Below are 21,939 nucleotides of genomic sequence, written 5' to 3'. Positions count from 1 at the left end.
AGAAATCATCTATATTTCAACTCTCCGTCTCAAACAAATAACTTAATCGCTTGTATTTTCCGTATGTATAGGATCAAGTGGTTTGATCTGTGCAATTATTATAAATATTAGTTACATCAAAGTAGTAGTCTTTTATTTGACTTTTAAAATTTTCCTATTGCTTTTGTAAGCAAAAAATCATATATGAAAGCAACAAATTGAATATAAAGCAACAAACATTAACTAATTAGAATATCTATAAATCTGTTTCTGTAAGACAGTTTACATTTCCACAAGCTAGGGTAATGAACTCAGCACATAAACCATGTACAATAATAAATTCTGCATCAAGTATATCACAACTCTACTTCTCTTAGATCTTTTGAAGTATAATAAGTTTTTCGTATAGGAGGAAAGAAATGCAAGACTCTTATCAGTTCATAGGCAGCTTGCTCTACTTGATCTTGCCATCTCGCTTTAATTTGTTTTTCTCCTGACAGTTTGCTCCAAGTTCCACAATACACATATGATGATATTGAATTACGTATCCACCACATTATTAATCGAATGAAATTTTAATTTGCAAATTAGGCCAAGGTTGCAAGATTGTTTGAAATTTTTTGTATTAGTTTTAATCTTTTTAAGGTAAACACTGCCCTTGGTTGACATGCCTCTCTTCTCCCCAACCATAGACCCGATCCTCTGCCCCTCCTCCTCTTCTTTTCATTCTCCATAAATTTTATGTGTCCCTAGAGCTGCCCACAACCACAGACTCAAGATCAACTACATAAAAGCCACATAACTGGAGGATACAAATTGAAATTACCTTTTTTAGCATACATAGACGTAAGTAGTAAGTTGAGTGTCATGTAAAAAGGCCTATCTGTCATAAAATTTTCTAACACAAATAAAATACAGATCAGGTAAAGATAAAGTAATTGAACCTTAGCAAAACAAAAACTGTTTTGAGTAACATTCACCTGTAGTAAAAATTTGATAATTTGTAACAAATATATCATTATCTAATGCTTAGAGACATGAACCGTGAAGCAAAGAGGAGTAAAAAGTTATAAATTTTCAGTCTTTTAGCTAAGAAAATGTAGACATCTCTTTTTATGCTACTATAGAAAGGTATATCTATATATAAAGTAATCGCGACATTTAACTGAAACTGTCTATTTGCATTTTGAAACTGATATATACCAATATGACCAACATGAGAATACAATTGAGCAATGAATTTACCATGTATAGTGTACTACTTTCTGATATCATTATATCAAGAATCAATATATAATAGTATTCATACAAGAAGCCAAAATCCAATATTGTTGCTTATGGTTAAACTCTAGTGAATCAAATTGTTTAACCAACAGTGCAAAATTATATCTTGGAACGATGAGCATATATGAGCTTAGAATATTCTAGATGAAGAATATAAGCAACTTTGAGAGAGACAAAAATGCCAAATAGCAAACGAATGTGATGGCTGTTCAATTCTGTCTTAGGTATGAAATGTCAAAAATATCCTCGGTCGACCACTTTGGCTTTTTTATCCAAGACAGAAAAATTACGAATTTGATTTGTTAATTAAAAATCTGAACCAACCAATAATAACAACTAACAAACAAACAAGCTAAGTACCAAACTAAAGTAACAAAATATTTTTTTTTAAATTTTACTTCATCCGTTTTAATTTATATAATTTTTTTTTTTTTTAATTCATGCTAAAAATAATAACTACTTTTTTTATTTAAAAATAATTTAGCTTTATGCCATGAGACGATGTGCCTCTTTTTACGCTTGTAACTCAACTCCGTGCCTATTTCATCTTACCGATTAGAAAAAGTTACTACTGTTTCAATATTTTGCTAAATTTTCATATGGCTCAATTTAGCCTTTAGATGAACTGAACTAGGTTTACTCCATGGAAATGGAGAGGAAAGTCATGGCGAGAGGAGACAGACTCAGCGATTTGCCCGACGCAATTCTACTCCATATCCTCTCTATGTTGTTGTGGGACAGTAAAGCAGTTGTGAGAACCAGCGTATTATCTCAGCGATGGCGGTTTCTTTGGAAGTCCGTGCCAGTATCTCTCGATTTTGAGTCCCCCAATAGCTACAGCGAAAAGGATTTCATAGCTTCCACCAATAGAGAGCTTTATTATTGGAGGTCTTGCCAGAAAATCAGAAGATTCAGGGGATCACTCTTTAGGTACGACAATAGTTATGTTAAAGATGTTGATTTATGGGTACATTTTGCAACTAAAGTTGCTAATGTTGAAGAACTTACACTTCTATTTGATTCGGACAATCACCCAAAATATGAGCTTCCTAATTTTGCATATAAGAATACGTTGTTGAGGAGTTTGATTTTAATCAACTGTGAACTGAAACCTTCTGGTAGTGTTAACTGGAATAGTCTAGTATTTCTTTCAATCGCGTCCCTGAACTTGACGGATAATATGTTGGAGAAGATATTATCCGGTTGCCCTAACTTGGAGCACTTGGAACTGGATTGTGTTTTGGGCATTAGTCGTTTGGAAATCAGCTCTGTGAAGCTGACATTTTTGAGTCTAAAAGATTACCAAAATAAGAATCCTGACTTGTCTCCCCTCGAAATATTAGCCCCCCATATTAAATATTTTGAACTTTTGGGGTTCTGCAATGAGATACGCTTGAGAAATGTGGCTTCACTTGTCAGTGCAATATTATCTTCAAATTTTGACTATATAGTAGATGAAGAACGCAACTCGGAGGCGGAGGATGGCTATTTGAAGGAGTTTCTTCATATTGTTGCCTATGTCGAGGATCTTGAATTGGGTCCCTGGGGCATCGAGGTTCATTCATACTCTTCACTATCTGAAATTCAGATTTTCTTTTTTTGTTTTGCGATTTTTTATTGAATTCATCTGCGTAGTAACATTAATGCCACTCCTTAGTATAATCTGATAACTAAGTTGGTAATTGAAGAATTACATTATCATGGCCAATTTGGTTGGACAGTGGCAGGTGACTGAAACTAGGCCTCTTAGCAATACTTTGGAAGATGAACTGTGAAAATAAAGAGTTTGTAATGGATAGTAGGGGTGTTCATGGTTTGGTTTGGTACAATTTTTGCTTAAAAGGATGCTATACCAATTAAGTCGATTTTCTAAATGTTTAAACCAAATCAAACCGAACATAGTACAAATATATCGGTTTTGGTTTTGTCGGTTTGACGGCTTCTTCTAGTTTATATATAATGTTTTTGAACACTAAAGTCAGAAAGAGTTTTGGGTGCCAAAACATTAAAATTTTCGGTGCCCGAGTGGAAGGAAATAGAAGAATTAGATTAATGACTCTAGTGAAATAAAAAATAGATAAAGAAGGGAACGGAAGAGAGGGAAAGGACTATAAACAAGTTGGAACAAATAAAAACATAAAACACCATGTTATAAATAGAAGAATCAAACTACTTTACTAGCAACAATTAAGACGCAATACCTATAGTTCTGCAAAAGTATAAAAAGAACGAGAAACTCAATTATAGAGTTCTCCTTGGGTTCACTACTTAAAGTCCGAGAACGCAGTCCCGATTGTCTTGTTAGTTTTGCGTACCAACGGATGTTGGGTTTTCTTTCTAATCGAATCAAGAAACTAGAGATGATAATCAATACTTGTATGTTGCTGTTACTTCCTTTGTCTTGTATTTCCTTACTAATTTCTTCCTCTTTTCACCCCGAATTATAAGAGTACAAGTGTTAAACCTCTTTAAACGTTCAGCGATAGAAAATTTCAAAGCTTGAAAAGCAGTATTGGTGCAAACAAAGAAATTCCCCGAGACTGTGAGCACTTGAACCATTTGGTGATCAAGCACAAGTGTATGTATGAAGTTAGTATAAACTATGTATGTACACACACACATACATAGTTTATACTAACTTTATACATACACTTGTGCTTGATATATATATATATATTGTTTTTGTTTTTATTTGTTTAAAACTAAACCAAACCAAATATTGTCGGGCTCTTATAATTTCGATTTTCTTTGAAAACCCCTAATTGACAGAATAACCCATAAATCTGGATTGATTTACTTTCATCATGCTCTTTAACTCATGTGAATGGGTTCTTCAAAGTGTTTAAAAGGTTCATCTTTGGATTTCCAAACCAACCTTGAACACTTTGATGTGGCAAAAACTAGTCGTATTGTCCAAGTTCTAGTCGTATTGTCCAAGTTATTCTTTTGAAATATTCAGCAATCAGCATGTCATTTATTAACAGTGTTGCATTTCCTTGTTTTGACATATTTGGTTTGTAAGTGCCTTTCCATACTGGAGTTGAAAGGCTGGCAATCTCCACCATCAAGCCGGAAATATTTAAAACTTGACACAGCCTTAGAACAATTGGACTTCCTTGGAATTTGCAGCTTTCTACAGAGTTCGCCGGATCTTGAGACATTGGTCATTGACTGGTATAATAAAAAACGAAGAGTAAGTTTCCTGTAGACCTTTATTTTTGTTACTTCATGTTATTAATATCAAACAACTATTAGTGTAAGAAGAAGACAATATATATCAGCATATTTCTGATCTAGTACTTTAGGAAAAAAATCATAGAACTTATTGTACCCCTTCACGTAAGACTTTTAGAGGAACCTTGTAGTTCTCTCAGATTGTTTTCTTCAAGAAAATAGTTCAACTTGAATTGCTTTGACAGAAATTTGATGTTGTCGCTCTCAAAATTGTTTGAATCATTGAATGAGTAAGCCAGTTCTACATTTTACTTTTTTGGTAGTTGTAGGACATAGATGTTTAACAAGAGATAGTACTCACCTTTATGTGAGGAGATAGAAGGATCGACTCTTTTTTTAAATTAAAAAAAATGATCAGCTACAATGAATCGGACAAGAGTGGGTTGCTCTAGTGGTGAGCACCCTCCACTTCCAACCAAGAGGTTGTGAGTTCGAGTCACCCCAAGAGCAAGGTGGGGAGTTATTGGAGGGAGGGAGCCGAGGGTCTATCGGAAACAGCCTCTCTACCTCAGGGTAGGGGTAAGGTCTGCGTACACACTACCCTCCCCAGACCCCACTAGTGGGATTATACTGGGTTGTTGTTGTTGTTGATCAGCTACAATGAATCTTTTTAACATTATTTTTCCTGTAAGTAACAAGCGCTTGACATGTTCCGTGAATCTAAAACTTTGTCACCTTTTTTTATCCACAATCAACTCCTCGACTTTTTACTTCCATATAAGGAAAATAGCTTGGTAATATAGCGGATTCTTTCCTGTAGGACCTGCTGTCAAGGTACACAAATGAGGATGAACACATTAAGAGGTTCAAGACACATAATTATAATTGCTCTTTGCTACATTTGAAGACCATCAAGATCATTGACTATGATGGAACACTAAGTGGGAATAAGTCTGTACTTCCATTGGTAAAATATTTGCTCAAAAATGCAACAATGCTAGAAAAGTTCGTCATTACGGCCAAATTCGAAGGGAGTGATATGTCTCAGGATTATGTCAAAATGGCACAAGAGTTCCAAAGCTTTCCAAGAGCCTCTCTGCATGCTGAGTTGTCTTTTCTTATGGATAATTCTTGATCTCTATTATCTGTATTGATTGCAACATACTTAACGCCTGTTACTTTATGTTTGAAACTGGTTTGCAGCTGATAGACAAGGCTAGGATTGTACTTGTTAGTATCCAAGGACTTGTTAGTAGCTCTTCATGTCTAAGTAACAATGTGTTTATTCTCTGATCATCATGTAAGAAAGCTTGCTCTAAATGATTCGTGATTTCTATTCATATTGCTATATCCTGATCATATTCTTATACTATGAAAATTTAAGGTTGAAAATCATTTTGCCATAATAGTACTTCAAGATTCATTATGTGTCCAAGGACTTGCTTCTTTGGGCTATGTTATTTTTAATTAGTGGAAAAGAAAGTTTGTAATATTTTAACTCTCCCTTTTCACACAACTAGAATAGTTGTTCTCTCCCATTTTATTTCTTTTCTAAATAAAAAATTGGAGGGAGATGGCGAGGAGGTTGCTTCCTCCAAGAAGGTGCTAGCCTGGATTGTTCATAGCATTAGAGTTGCTCAATAGTCATCCAATATATTATACGACTTCATAGAGTAGAACACGTTGATATGGATTCTGGTGCAATTCCCACGGCATTTGTAGCAGAACCTCTTCCAGAATCAAGAAGATCTGTAGGCCTTGACGTTGCACCTGTTGTAGAGTCAATCCCATTGCATATATCACTTGTTACTGCTGTGATCAGTCCATCAAGTCAAAATCCAAGAATTTCAGGTAGTTCAGAATCCCAAGTGTCTGTACTGCAGAAACCTGCTTCTTCTTCAGTTCTTCCTCCGTATCGCCGGGATCTGAGCACAAACTCTAAGATGCTGCAACGCGTTCTACCAATGAGGGAGAAGAGCCCCTATGGTCACTCTCCGATACTATTAATAGATCTGAAAGAAAACTGGTAGACATTGAGAATAATATTTTTCCAGAGTATGGTTGGTTCCCAAGGAAAGGAAGGAGAAAAAGAAATCAAGATTCTGTTTAGGTGTGGTGAAGTAATGAGAATGCTTGTGCGTGATGCAAAATATTGCAACAATTGTGTGCTCAGAGCAATTGGTTCATTGCCTGAGGGGCGCAAATGTGTAAGTTTCATAGGTGCGCCAATTGATGAGTCAAAGAGGTTCACACTTGGCAAACATTGCTTAGTCCCTTGGCGGCCAAGCAAATATTGAATCGGAGAAAGAAAGTGCTGCTTATCAGCTCCGACCAGACAGCTGGTTGTTAATGGATTTCCTTTTAAGCCTGATGAGATGGCTGAACTCTTTGGGCGCCCTTTACCCTCAGAAGTTGAAGCCTGGGAGTTATTGGTATGATAAGGAATCTGGACTTTGTGGAAAGATAACTTTGTTTATTGAAGTTCGACTAATTATTCATTGTAACCCCTAACCGGAAGTAAGAAAGTTAATGCAGCTTTGGCTTCGTAATTTAACCGGAGGGAGAAAACCCCGACAGAATTGTGAGTTCAAACCTGAATTTTACTGGGAAACTTAGTCCTCAAGCAAGCAATGGAACCACACAGGTCTATACTAATGGATGAGGAATAACTAAACTGGAGCTCAACGTGCTGAAGGTATGTCGTTTGTACTACAAGTAAGTTTCCATTCATATTTTTGGGCAATATCTTGTCCTAGAACCATTATTGTCCACTATTTAAATGTCAAGCTAATGGTTGCCTTCTTTTTACTAGCCATGATTTATGTCTTTGCACTTGAAGTTTTCCTGTTTGTAGGTGGTGAAAGATATCTCTTATTTTTTGTCTTGTCGCTTATTGTCATGCTGTTTCTTTTATGAAATTCTTTCACCAAATGTTGACTGCAACATTGATTTATTCTGACCCTATTGGCTATTATCGCTACTGTCAATTGTTTCTGGTTTATCCTTCAAAATTGTTGGGTAGTTCTACCTTTTGTCATGGATTTCCCTTTGGATGTATTTTTGCTATAAACTATATACCGATAGAGCAGTTGTTTTTTATTCTTGATGTTTGTAAAGAGTTAAATTTCAGTTTTGTGTGGTAATATGAAGTGCAGAGAGGAATTTTCAAGAGACTTATTTCATTGTTAATTTTCAGTTATTTACTTGTTTCACCTTTGACCAATTTCAAAGACGTGACATTTCCTAGTCTTATCACATGGAGTTTAAATGCTGCATGCCACTTACTAAAAACATTACTGCTAGTCTACTAAGGTCAGAGATATCCTCGTTGGTACATTAATAAGGATCTTCATTATTTGTAATTATGCTGACTATATGGTTTCCATTTTCATTTATGATCCACAATGTCGTGGTTAAAGGAACAATGGATGCAATTTAATACTAACGGAGTTCAACTTTATAGGTGGTCTGAAATCTATTCCTTGGTTTTAAGTGATATTTAAGTATCTTTTTAGTTTTAGCTATTGAGAATTCTCTAGATGTACTCTAGTTTGATGCATATTTCTGATGGGCAGCGTAAACTTTTTATTTTGCATTCTTGCCAATTCATGATGTTTAAAATTTATCTGCAAAATCTTGAGAAGTCGTTAACTTCGATCATTCCAGTTTTTGACTGGTGTAGTTAGTCTAAATGACACAATTTAACAGGCATATGTTCTCCAAGGAATTAGAAGTAAAGATGGGCTCAGAAATAGATGCAAAAGACGAGGTACTCTTTTTTATTTGTATAGGTTTATGTGCTTAAATTATGCTAGTTATGGTGGGCCATGCCTGCTACTGTGAAGAACATTTATGGATTTGGACAGTGAAAAACCTTACGAAGGAAGTAAAGCAGTGAACACAGTTCCAGTATGTGTGTAATACTGATGGAAAGAAGGTGTTTTGAAGGAAAAGCAGAAGCTACTCCCGGGCTGGAAATTAAGTTTGATGTAAACTGAAAGATGTTAATGAAGAAGCTATTGCTGTTATATTAATAAAATCTTTCTCTGCTTATCGAGAAAAAAAAAATGATTATGCTAGTTGGTAATTAAGAGGCCCAGAAAGGGACCGTCAATCCGGGGAAAGATTGTGCGTTTAGATCAATGTTTAAAAAAGCGATCGCTTCGTCGCTTTAAGCGAGAAGCGAAGCGAAGCGACAACTCGTCGCTTTTATGAAGCTGAGGCGACTCGACCATCAAAAGCGATCGCTTCAACACCTGAAGCGAGAAGCGACGCAGAAGCGAGAAGCGAAAAAGCGACCGCTTCAGTCAAAAGGGGTCAATTTTTTTTTTAAAATAAAAGATTGGGTCTTTTCTATATTATACAAAACATAGACCCCAAAGTGAAGACATTTCTTCTCTTCTTCTATTCCATCGAGCATCGTTTCTGCTGCTAGGGTTCTAGAAGTCCGTCCAGCCTCCAGGTAATTTCTTCTTCTTTTTTTCTTCTTTCTTCTTCTCCTTTTTTCTTCTCCTTTTTTTCTCTCTTCTTTCTTACTCTTCCCGTCGACTGCTGCTAAGTGCTAGGGCAGGCAGCGATCCTTTTTTTTCCCTTTTATTCTTCTTATTTAGCCTTTATTTATTAATTTTTGTGTGTATTTCAGTTTATAAACTTAATTATTATATTTTGAAATGTTGCTGCTTTGCTGATTTTAGTATTTTAAACATAATTATAAAAAAAATCCAATTTTTTTCCTTTTTATTTGAAATGTTACTGATTTCAGTTGTTAAATTTAATTTAATTAAGGTGTTGCTGATTTCAGTTATATATATATGTTATATTTTCAGTTTATTTCATTATGTTTGTCTCTTTGCAAGGTTTACTTTATGTTCTTTAAGAATTGCGCTTCAATTCAATGAAGCGTGCGCTTCGTTTCGCGCTTCGCTTTTGAAGCGAGGCGAGCCCCTGTCGCTTTTTTGCGTTTCTCGCTCTCAAAAACACTGGTTTAGATAAAAATAGTTAAGCAATATAGTTGATGCTCGATGCAGAATCTATTTAAAGAAATATGATAATAGAGTGATTGCAGGTGGAAAAGTTTCTTGATTTATGCTTTTATAATTTGTTAGGGGAAAAAGTCACTTGAATGATTCCTCTATTCCTAGATCCTTCAATTAACATTGATATTCCAGTGTCTCATCTTTGTAGGGAGACATGAGCATTTTGTACTAATTGTTCAAACAGGGTAAAAACATGCTAAAAATCGAACGTATGTTACCTTACTACCTATGTACTCGTGTGAATATCTGTGTCTAGGTGACAGAGACTAATCTCATAATAATAGGTTATGACCGATAGTTGTAATTATGTTGATGGAGCCAGCCTCTTGAAAATCATACGTGCTATGAGTTCTCATTTTCTTCACATTTTATCACTGAGAAACAAGCTTTTATGTGCTTCCTGACAGGTACCAGCTAATTGGACTAAATGACAATGGAATGAACTAAGGATGCAAGTGGATGGAGACATTTGAAGATGTTCGCATTGTATTATTTTGTGTAGCCCTGAATGACTATGATCAGATGTGGCTCGCCCCGGAGGACACTGGTTGAGGTAGACTACTTCGGGTAGATGATGCATATATATCAAAGAACTCTTTGTGATAATGGTCAGACAAAAGAAATCCCATTTGTTTTAATCTTGAACAAATATGATCTGTTCGAGAAGGTCGCTCATGTACCATTGGACTCTTTCCAGTGGTCTAACGATTTTAGTCCAGTGTGGACTCACCATAGTAACCAGTCACTAGCAAATCAAGCATATAAGGGAGGTTGTGAAGTAGGACGAGCAAAAGGAAGAGACCTATTATAGTGGAGCAGAGGATTCATTTTACAGTGCAAAGTAAAAAGGGAAGTTCAATCAAAGCTTTTTCACCATTTCCTTGTCTTGTTGTTTTCCTGACTATGATATGGTGAATTTCTGCAAGGGTGTTCAAACTTGAAAGAAACTGAAAAAATCCCGATAAAGGGTGTTCAATACATGTTATATACCTCTAAAATCTAATATTTTAGTTATATATACCGGTGTAATTTTTCGACGAAGGGTGGCCAATTAACCACCATTCGGATAATGTAGCGTCGCCCCTGTGATGGTGTTTCAAGTGATCTTCTAGAGTAGAATGTTCCATCCTATGTATATAAATAGTCAAAAGAATTTTGGATGGCACTGGGAGATTGTAAGGGATACATACTTCTATAATCCTTTTGTATGATCTGTCTGTTGACTGTTGTAACTTTTAGTAAAATGAGCAGGATTGACTCTTTTGCTGTAATTTTCCCTTAAGCCTCAGAAATGTACATATTCTGAAGATCAGTCAAATAAAAAGAATTACAACATTAGCCAACTTGAAAATGAGGAAACGAAAAATCCAACTCAGTTATCCACTTGGACAACAACAAATAACCAATAATATTATAGGACGCTCTGTACAAACATGTACGTGATTATGCACATGAATTAGTGAGATGCCTATTAATATATCTTGAATAAAGAAACATTATTAGATAATTACACTATCGTGAAAAGAGTAGGATGAACCATGAAATCTATAGTTCTACTTTGCATAAAAATCTCCAATAGGGGCTAACAACAACAACAACCCAGTATAATTCCACTAGTGGGATTTGGGGAGGGTAGTGTGTACGCAGATCTTACCCCTACCCTGGGGTAGAGAGGCTATTTCCAAATGACCCTCGGCATCGCTTACCATCAGAGCAACCCATCTTGGAGGGTAGTGTGTACGTAGGGGCTAAAAACTCTAAAAAAGCATATAACCTAATACAACTGAAAATATATTCTCGACTAATTAATATATTGTCCTGAACCAAGGAGGCATTCTGGCGGACGCATGCGTATAGGAAGGCTGCACTGGGTGACAGAATCTCACTAGTCAAGTCATTAAACTTAGTCATTTTGATCAACATGGCTGCAACCCTACACAAAAGCATGTTTGTCAAAGTAAATTTAAAATATTTTAAGCGAATCATAAATAATTAAATTAAAATTAAAAAAGAGAGAAATTCTTATATATTAAATATTACTATAACTTCTTATTTAGTACGAATTGAATAGATATTCAAAATGCAAGAACAGTAGCATTTGTATATCTTATTAACTAATTTGTGTTCTTTTCTTGTTCAAGGATTTTGAGAGATACATATTTCGAAAAATATATGTTCCCTTTTTAATTAAAGGTGTGAATTTCTTAAATTTCATAAAATTAAAATTTATACAAACTTTCAACAACAACAACAACAACAAACCCAGTATATTCTCACAAGTGGAGTCTAGGGAGGATGGGATGTGCGCAACCTGACCCTATCCTAGAAGACAGAGAGGATGTTACCGACAGAGGAGCAGCAACGACAAGTAGTAACAACTCAAGATGCTAAGAAAATCGAGGCAAAGAAAGCAATAAATATTCCATAATTATTTTAGAATTACAAATTCTACATCACATATATAAAATATATACTCTAAAAATATGGTAAATTGTCTATTAAAAGAGAATGGCAATCTGAAACGTATATGTAGTTAGTCCTTAAAAATCCTCCAATTTATTAATTATTGATTACCAGTATAAACATATTAGGTTACCACTATAACACTACCTCATAACCAATGCTCCATATTCCTTAAAAATTGGTGCTCCATAGCACTAGCTGATATGAAAATTATCGATTTTCCATTGTCTCTTTCTGATTCTCCATCTCGGTATATTTAAAATAGCATATTGTACTCTAAGAAACAACGGTGAATATACCAACTCTTATTCCATACAGTAGAGTATGGCAAGATAATCGTAGATTTGTTAAATTTGATGCCGAAGAGATTGTGATAGGGATATATATATATATATATAATATTTTTCAAAGTATACATAAGAAGACATCTTACCATCATCATATGGGGGGGGGAGGGGTTATTAGGGATAGATCGAATCATAGAGAATATCACGAGAGAGATTTTAAGATATGAAAAGTAATACAATCTTTTACATAAAAAAAAATAAGATTTTAAAATAAATTGTACTAAAAGTAATTTATAAAAGTATTTGTAGGGAATTTAAATAAGTCCTTAAAAGATTGTATTTTATGTAAATTTCTTATATTTATTATATAATTATAATTTGTCTTTAAGTACGCACACCTAAGTATTAGGGATAGATCGAATCATAGAGAATATCATGAGAGAGATTTTAAGATATGAAAAGTAATACAATCTTTTACATAAAAAAAAATAAGATTTTAAAATAAATTGTACTAAAAGTAATTTATAAAAGTAGTTGTAGGGAATTTAAATAAGTCCTTAAAAGATTGTATTTTATGTAAATTTCTTATATTTATTATATAATTATAATTTGTCTTTAAGTACGCACACCTAAGTATTTGAGGTAATTAGGGCCCCCAAAAAAAGAACGGGCCTCATTTTTTCGGCCAGACTAAAATTATTAAGCCTAATAACAAATTTTAAGCCCAATTTCTGACCACTGACCCAAACTCGAAAATAGTGTGGGCTAGTCAATTTTCGGACCGATAATTAAAAAATAGCCCGCGTTTGTAAAATCATTAAAAAATAGTCACTACTTTGTTGCAACACGAAAAGTTACAGCATAATATAATAGAGATTGGAGCACCAATGTGTATGAAATTATAATATATGATGCTGGAAGTCCGCTATATTATAATATTTTCCGTATTTTAAACAATATCTTCGTTATTTAACTTTATACTACTAAATTTCAATTAATTTTGAAAGGGTAACTATTTTTCAATTAATTTAAATTTCATCCGAAATTGCCCTCCGCAACTTTAAATATACATACAAAATCAGTTACATTCTTCTTCTCTACTCATTGCTGTTCAAACTCCATGGAAATGCAGAGGAAAATCATGGCGAGTGGAGAAGGAGACCGACTCAGTGATTTGCCCGACGCGATTCTACTTTACATCCTCTCTATGTTGCTGGAGGGAAAAGAAGTTGTGAGAACCAGCGTATTATCTCAGCGATGGCGGTTTCTTTGGAAGTCCGTTGCAGTTTCACTCAATTTCGGCGTCCTCAATTACCCCTATGATGAAAGAACCAAAAAGAAAATTCTTGCTTTCGTAGCTTCCATCAATAGAGAGCTTCATTATTGGAGGTCTTGCGAGAAAATCAAAGCATTTAGCGTTTTTCCCGTTAAATACAAAGAGTATCTTGTTAAAGATTATGATTTTTGGGTACATTTTGCAATGAAAGTTGCTAATGTTGAAGAGTTTACACTTAAATTTTGTATTATCAATTTTCCAGATTATGTGTATAAATTTCCTCAGTTTGCGTATAAGAATACGTCGTTAAGGAATTTGGTTTTGCGCAACTGCGGGTTAAACCCTTCTGGTAGTGTGAACTGGAGCAGTCTTGTTTCTCTTTCCATTGGGCGCCTGAAATTGACGGATTGTGCCATGGAAAAAATATTATCAGGTTGCCCCAAATTGGAGAGCTTGGAACTGGATAATGTTTTGGGCATTCGTCGTTTGGTAATCAGCTCTGTGAAGCTGAGAAAGTTGATCATATTAAATGATGAAATTACTTATTATAATCAATGGCATGAAGAAGATATCCTTCCGCTCGAAATATTTGCCCCGTATATTCAAAATTTGGTACTTTCGGGGTTCTTATACAATGAGATACGCTTGCAGCAGAGCAATGTGGCTTCACTTGTCACTGCAGTCCTTCATTTAAATGTTGATTTTGTTGAATTTAAAGATGAAGAAGAGAAATTGGAGAAGGAGTTTAGATATTTGAAGGAACTTCTTCTCAGCGTTGGCCATGTCGAGAATCTTGAATTGGGTCCCTTGTGCATCGAGGTTTATTCATACTCTTGAGTCTTTGATTATTCATATTTTCTTTTTTCATTTTGCGACTTTTTATTTGCTATTAATTTATCCGTTTGTAACACTAACAGTTCCACTAAGTAGGATAATCTGATAACTAAGTTTGTAACTACTGAAGAATAACATTCTCATTGCCAATTTGGTTGGACAGTGGCTATTGAACAAAAAAATTTAATGATGAACTGTGAGAATAAAGAGTTTGCAATGGACAGAAATATTTAAAATTGTGATTGATTTAAAATCGGTTTCTCCAAGTGATTAAAAATCAAATTAGATTTCCAACCAACCTTGAACACTTTGATGTGGCTTGTGGCAAAACACTGTCGTATAATCCAAGCTGTTTTTACAAATTATTCAACAATTTGCATGTCATTTATTTGGTGAGTCGCATTCCTTTGTTTGACATATTCTGGTTTATGTATTTGGTTTATAAGTGCTTTCCCATACTGGAGTTGAGAGGGTGGCGGTCTCCACTATCAGGCTGCAAATTCTTAAAACTTAACGCAGCATTAAAGCACTTGGACTTTGCTGGAATTTACAGCTTTCTGCAGAGTTCATCGGATCTTGAGACATTGGTCATTGACTGGAACAATCACAAACCAATAGTACGTTCCTTTTAGACCTTTATTCTTGTTATTTCATGTTTATCAAGCAACTATTAATGGTAGAAGAAGGCAATATGTATCAATATATTTCTTATCTAAAGTACTTAAGAGAAAACAATCACTGAATTTTTGTTATAAAAATTTGATCCACCTTGGTGGTATATTTCATAAATGATAATAAAAGGTTACGGCAAAACAATGTAAGAATTGAACCGGTTCAATCCTCAAGTAAAGAGAAGATTGAGGATTCTCCAACTGTGACAAAACTGTAGGAGATAAGCCTCTAATGAGTAAGCAAAAAGTGTGTTTTTGTATTGGAGGGTTCTCCAATCTGTGAAAATAATAGTATTTGAGGGTTTTAATGCTGCTTTGCAAGGAGTTCCGGATCTGCTTTTAGTCTTAAAAGTTGATAATTTCTCTTTGTTAAATCTGCTCTCAATTTATTTTCCTCAAGGAAATAGTACTTTGGCAGAAACTTCATCTTATTACTATCAATTCTCTGACTCATCCAGTTCTACAGTCAACTTTGTTGTAGTTGTAGATAAAGATGTTTAGCAAGGGATAGTAGTAGTACTCACCTTCACGCGAGGAGATGAAAGATCAGCTTCAATGAAGCTTTCAAACATTCCATTTGTTGTTTGCATAAAGCACTTTGTAACATTTGCTAAGCACTTGACATGCTCCTTAAATCTGAAAATTCATCTCCTTTTTAATTCTATCCATAATTAACTCCTTGACTTTCTACTTCCATCTTAGGAGAATAACTGGTTAATATAGCGGATTTTTCCTGCAGGACCGGCTGTTAAGTTTCACAAAAGAGGTTGAACAGAGCAGGAGGTTTGAGGCACATAAAAACTGCTCATTGCTACACCTAAAGACCATCAAGATCATTAACTTTCATGGAAAACTAAGTGGAAATGATCTTGTACTTCGATTGGTAAAATATTTGCTAGAGAATGCAACAGTTCTAGAAAAGTTGGTCATTGTTGCCAAATATGAAGGGAGTGATGTGCCCCGGGATTATGTTGAAGTGGAACAAGAGTTCCTAAGCTTTCCAAGATCCTCTTTGCACGCTTCAGTTGTCTTTTGTTATCGATAATCTTTGTGCCTTCTTGTTTGTATTGATTGCGATGTACTTAACAGCTGTTGTTTCATTTAGAAACTGGTTTGTAGCTGACAGATATGGTTAGGATTCTGCTTGTCTGTATCCAAGGAGTTGTTAGTAGTTCTTCATGTCTAAGCAACAGTGTGTTTATTCTCTGATCCTCATGTAAGAAATCTTGCTCTACATGTTACGTAAACTTCTATTCATGTTGCAGAACCATGATCATGTTTTTGCACTATGGAAAGTTAAAGGTTGAAAGCAGTATTTCATGATTCATTATGTGACCAAGGGTTTTTTTCTGTTGTCCTATGTTATTAACACAAACATAAGAAAAGTGCAGATTTTTATTTCCCGGAAATGAACTTACTGCAATAGACTTGTTTATATAGCATATGACTAGTTTTTCCAGGTATGGTGAGTTGAATGCCATGAATTCCAGCCACATGAAAATCCTGCATTGGCAAGAACTTATAAAATTAAGACAATGCTAAGTGCTAACTGTTGAGTACAACTTTGCATCAGATATGATGATGACTGATGAGAAATCCATTAAGAAAAAACTTGATTTTGCCAAGGATATGGGTGTCGAGCGAATCTTCTGACGAGAACTTATTTGAAGATTAAGAAAAAAATTTACCACTAATTGTAATGCTGATATGAGATGGTTTACTTGGCAAATTGTGCATGTGTCTATGTCACATTCAGCTAACGCTCTTGGCTAAATGATTCTTCTCTTGTTTAAATGGAAATTTTTGCATATTCTCATCAGCTCTTCTGCAGCAAATCATTCTTATCTTTTATTTCACCTTGCAAATGTGCAATGTCCTCGTGACACTCACTTTGTGGTATATAATGACGGTCAGTATGAGGGAGAAGGAAAAAGCAATATGAGATGGGTGACATATGGGAAAAGGTAGAAAAAGAAGTTGATTTAGGCTGAACTATTGATTTTGTTAGTCAGGCTAGTCTTTTATTAAATATTCGATTTTGTTTGTTATACAGGCGTCAACGCTCTTTATCTGCTCCCTTCTACTGTTGCCCGTACCTTATGGTCAGCCCCATGGACAGGGGGATGAACTTAACAATTATACCACCAAATTATTCAGAGCAAAAAAAAGTTCAGAAGCTACTTTTACTTGGACTTGAAAGTTCAGGAAAAAGCACTATTTTCAAAGAGGTATTGCCTGCTCCATTTTGGAATGTCCCAAGATTTTCATTATTCTTATAATAATATTATTCTACACAACTTCAAGAATTCAATATATTTAACTATTTGAATTTTCAACTTTGATGTGATGCTCTCTGTGATATAAATGGGACAAAAGGAGTATCATGAATCTGAGGCTCGGACCAAAGAGTGAAATCCCTCATTTAGTGTGCAACACTGGTTGGATTTCTTCCTAACCCGAGCCTCTTACTCGCCTTCTTGAAGAACAATTGGGCACATGGTTTAGAAGGTCGACTTCCTGATAAAGAGTTTAATGCTTCTTTTTCTCCAACTAAGATAATGCTAACAAAGAAACTCCAACCGATTACCAACTAGTTAGAGGAGGTTGTTTATGGCATTTCAGAAGCAGGAGCATGTCCTCGTTGATGTTCTCATATGTCATAATGTATCAATATCGTTGTGGCCAGGGGCGGATGTAACATATTAATATCATGTTCATCTGGATATAGTACTTTCGATGCGTATCATAAATTTGTGTAAAATCTACTATAATTATAACAAACAGCTAGTGTACAACCCGAGCGATGCACGGATAATTTGACAGAATATTAATCTTATAAAATTATGATTTAATATATCATATTATTTTAATAAATATTAGTTGTATTTTATTATTTAATATAGTGAGCAGAAATATAACAAAATTTATACAAAATCAAAGGATACACATCATATAGTAATCAAATAAATTATTTGTTCCTTATTTATTTTATTATTAAATTAGCAAGCACTTAGTACTATACATTTACTAATGTGATTAACTTGTTAATTGGATTAATATTTTGATACTACTTCTCTTTTAATATAACATAGATATATATTTTGGCTCTCTGAAAATATTTTTCTTTTTAAACTTATGTTATACTGTTAAAAATTCTTCAATTATATAAATTTATTGATAATTTTTTCGAGTGTTATTTATTTATCTTTTATTTTAATCTATCAAAATATAAATATCATTAAATTATCTTTATCCCCCTCGTTTGGTATATTCTTTTCTACTGTAATATTTCTTTAGTTTTCTCATTATGTAGTTTACTGAAATTTTAAATAATATAATTTTTTTGACAAAATTATTATTTTGAATTCATCAAAAGTATAAAGAGATAAGCACCTATTATTTTTATAAAAAACCTACCAATAATTTAATAATTATTAATTTATGTTATATATATATATATATATATATATGTATGCTATGTATAATATCCTAATAGTATTTTTATATTTTTGTATTTTTATTATGAAATTATGAGTTCTATTTATTAACTAAAATGTGATGAACTAATAGGCCATCTAGAGTTTTAACCCTTAATTCTGTGTTTTAAAACCTCAAATAGCTCCGTTTATCCTTCCTCGATTTGCGTGCGCAGTCCGTTTTTTTAAGGCTTTTATGTGAACAAGTGATTTAAATGTGAATTCATGCTTTAAAACTCATTTGAGTTGATTTCGGTCAACATTTTGAGCAAACGGATCCGTATCTTGATGTGGGACTTGGGCGTATGCCTGAAATCGAATTGTTGAAAATTATAGGTTTAAAGGCTTAAAGAATTCATAAATTTGACCATTGTTTGACTTTGTTGCTATCGGGTTCGGATTTCGGTTCCGAAACTTTGTATAGGTCCATTTTAGTATTTATGACTTGTCTGTAAAATTTGGTGCAAAATGGAGCTGATTTGACGTGATTTGGATGTCCGGTTGCAAAAAATAAAAGTTCTTAAGTTTCTTTAAAGAATTCATTCGGTTTGGTGTCCGATTCGTAGTTCTAAGTATTGTTTTGGTGTTTTGATCGCGCAAGCGAGTTCGTATGATATTTTTGAACTTGTATATATGTATGGTTTGGAGTCTCGAAGGCTCGGGTGAGTTTCGGATAGGCCACAAAGTGATTTTGGACTTGATAGAATAGTTAATGCCTTATTTGTTACTGGTGTTTTGTTGCAGGTCTCGCATTTGCGAGATCAGGCTTTGCGAGCCTCGCTTTTGCGAACAAGGCTTCGCATTTGCGAGCATAGGCTGACTGGGGGAGTCTCGCATTTGCGAGGTAAAGTTCGCATTTGCGAACTTGCTATTTCCACTTTTGCGAAGGCAGAGTCGCATTTGCGACTCAGCATGTTCTTGGCAATCTTTGCATTTGCAAAGAGGTGGTCCGCATTTGCGAGGGCTTGGGGTTCGCATTTGCGACCAAAATATTGCATTTGCGATGACTGGGTTTCTGAGAGGAGTTCGCATTTGCGACCTCTTTCTCGCAATTGCGAACAAAATATCGCAAATGCAACATCCATAACTGGGTAAAAAATGAGTTAGACGGGATTTTAGCTCATTTTTTCAAATTCCCAACCCTAAACACCTTAGAGGCGATTTTTCCAAGAATTTTTCTTCCTCAATTCATTGGTAAGTGACCTTAATCTACTTTATTTCATTTACCCATTACATTTCATAAGTTTTCATCATTAAACCTAGGATTTTCATAGTGGAAATTGGGAATTTGGGTAGAATTAGGAATTTTTGTAAAATTAGAATTTAGACCTCGAATTGAGGTTGGATTTTGAAATAAATTACTTAATCGGGCTCGGGGGTGAATGGGTCATCGGGTTTTGATCCGAATCTCGGGGTTGGACCAAGCGGGCATGTGGTTGACCTTTTTTTGACTCTTTAGAAAAAGTGTAAAAATCCTAACTTTTTGTATTGTAATTGATTTCTTTAATATTATTTGATATTATCGAGTCGATTTTAGTTAGATTCAATTGGTTTGGAGGCGGATTCTAGAGGAAAGGCCCCGGTAGAACTCTGAGTTGATTGCAGAGTGAGGTAAGTGTCGTGGTTAACCTTGACTTGAGGGATTAGGACTTGTTTGTAACGACCCGTCCGGCCGTTTTACTTTTTAGAACCCCGTTCCCATAAATAAGACTCCCCGTATGTGCTTTTATTATTTAATGACTTGCGGGGATGGTTAGTTCGGGATTTGGAAGGTATCAGGTTGAAATAGGAACACTTGGTTCCTTAAGGTTGACCAAAAAGACTAAGTTTGACTTCGGTCAACGTTTTGAGTAAACGGCCTCGAAATCGGGATTTGACGGTTCCAATAGGTTCGTAGGATAATTTCGGACTTGGGCATATGTTCAGATCGGATTTTGGACGACTCAGGAGGGTTTCAGCGCCTAATAGTGAAAGTTGGCTCTTTGAAGGTTTCAAAGTTCTTTAAATTTGGTTTGGAGTAGGTTTTGGTGTTATCGAGGTCCAATTGGGATTTTGAGATCAGGAATAGTTCCATAATGTCATTTATGACTTGCACGCAAAGTTTGGCATCATTCCGAGTAGTTTAAATACGTTTCGGTGCATTCGGAGTGAGTTAGAAGAACTTGAAGTTCATATTTTTGATTCAATTGATTTGGGGTGTGATTCTTAGTTTTAATATTATTTTGTGCGTTTGGAGAGTTCGAGCGAGTTCGTTTTATGATTTTAAACTTGTTGGTATGTTCGGACGGGGCCCCCGGGTGTTAATCGGATGAGGCTCGGACCAAGTTTGGATTTAGAGGAAATGGCTGAAGCATCCAGCTTATGGTGCAATTGCACATGCGGAAAGCCAGCCGCGGGTGCAAGCTCGCAGAACCTTAGCGTATCACACCATCCTTGATTTCCATGCCAAGACCGTTACCTTGGCGATGCTAGATTTGCCTAGATTGGAGTGGAAGGGTTCGTCTGTCAATACATCTAGTCGAATTACTTCTTTTCTGAAGGCTCGACACTTGGTCGAGAAGAGTTGTTTGGCTTATCTAGCTTATGTTCGGGATACTACTGCAGAGACTTCGGTGATTGATTCAGTGCCCGTAGTTCGGGAGTTCTCCGATGTGTTTCCTTCTGATCTTTAAGGCATGCCACCCGATCATAATATCGATTTCTGTATTGATTTGGCTCCAGGTACCCAGCCTATCTCTATCCCACCGTACCGCATGGCTCCGAAAGAGTTAAAGGAGTTTATGGAACAACTTGAGGAGTTGCTAGCAAAGGGGTTCGTCGGACCGAGTGTATCGCCTTATGGTGCACCAGTGTCATTTGTGAAGAAGAAAGATGGGACTATACGGATGTGCATTGATTACCGCCAGTTGAAAAAAGTTACCATCAAGAACAAGTACCCATTGCCGCATATTGATGATTTACTTGACCTGTTGCATGGTGCCAGGGTGTTCTCTAAGATCGACTTGAGATCGGTGTACCATAAGTTGAAGATTCGGGATTCGGATGTTCCGAATACGGCTTTCCGGACTAGATATGACCATTATGAGTTTCTAGTGATGTCCTTTGGTTTGACTGACGCCCCAACGACGTTTATGGATTTGATGAATCGGGTGTTCAAGCCATATATTGATTAGTTTGTCATTGTCTTCATTGATGATATTTTGATCTACTCGCATAGCATGGAGGAGCACGAGTAGCATTTGAGAGTGGTACTTCAGACCATTGTGAGAACATAAGCTATATGCTAAGTTCTCCAAGTGTGAGTTTTGGCTAGATTCTGTAGCATTCTTGGGGCATGTTGTATCAGGCAGGGTATTAAGGTAGATCCCAAAACGATCGAGGCAGGTCAAAGTTGGCCTTGTCCTACTACGGCGACTGAGATCAGGAGCTTCTTGGGGTTAGTAGGTTATTATCACGGTT

General features: G+C 35.3%; 2 protein-coding genes across 3 annotated transcripts in view; both read left to right on the top strand.

Annotated features, from left to right (window-relative positions):
- Positions 1–1,795: 1,795 nt before the first annotated feature.
- Positions 1,796–21,939, top strand: part of LOC104106434 (F-box protein At5g03100-like) — a 121,677-nt gene continuing 101,533 nt past the window's right edge. The window contains exons 1-3 of one of the 2 annotated variants that reach the window (XM_009614985.4): positions 1,804–2,818; positions 4,286–4,456; positions 5,258–5,777. In XM_009614985.4, coding sequence (XP_009613280.1) covers positions 1,907–2,818; positions 4,286–4,456; positions 5,258–5,572 — 1,398 coding nt within the window. In that variant the 5' untranslated portion in view covers positions 1,804–1,906 and the 3' untranslated portion in view covers positions 5,573–5,777. Of the gene's footprint in view, positions 2,819–4,285; positions 4,457–5,257; positions 5,778–21,939 lie in introns of those variants that run through there. The other variant, XM_070192299.1, reaches the window with a different exon arrangement.
- Positions 13,303–16,271, top strand: LOC104106437 (F-box protein At5g03100-like). The gene is made up of 3 exons (XM_009614987.4): positions 13,303–14,318; positions 14,780–14,950; positions 15,744–16,271. The coding sequence occupies exons 1-3, from the start codon at positions 13,344–13,346 to the stop codon at positions 16,047–16,049; spliced, it is 1,452 nt and encodes a 483-aa protein (XP_009613282.1). The 5' UTR covers positions 13,303–13,343; the 3' UTR covers positions 16,050–16,271.

Source organism: Nicotiana tomentosiformis, chromosome 12, assembly GCF_000390325.3.
Source record: "Nicotiana tomentosiformis chromosome 12, ASM39032v3, whole genome shotgun sequence".
NCBI classification, from domain to species: Eukaryota; Viridiplantae; Streptophyta; class Magnoliopsida; order Solanales; family Solanaceae; genus Nicotiana; species Nicotiana tomentosiformis.
This window is presented reverse-complemented; position numbering and strand designations above follow the sequence as displayed.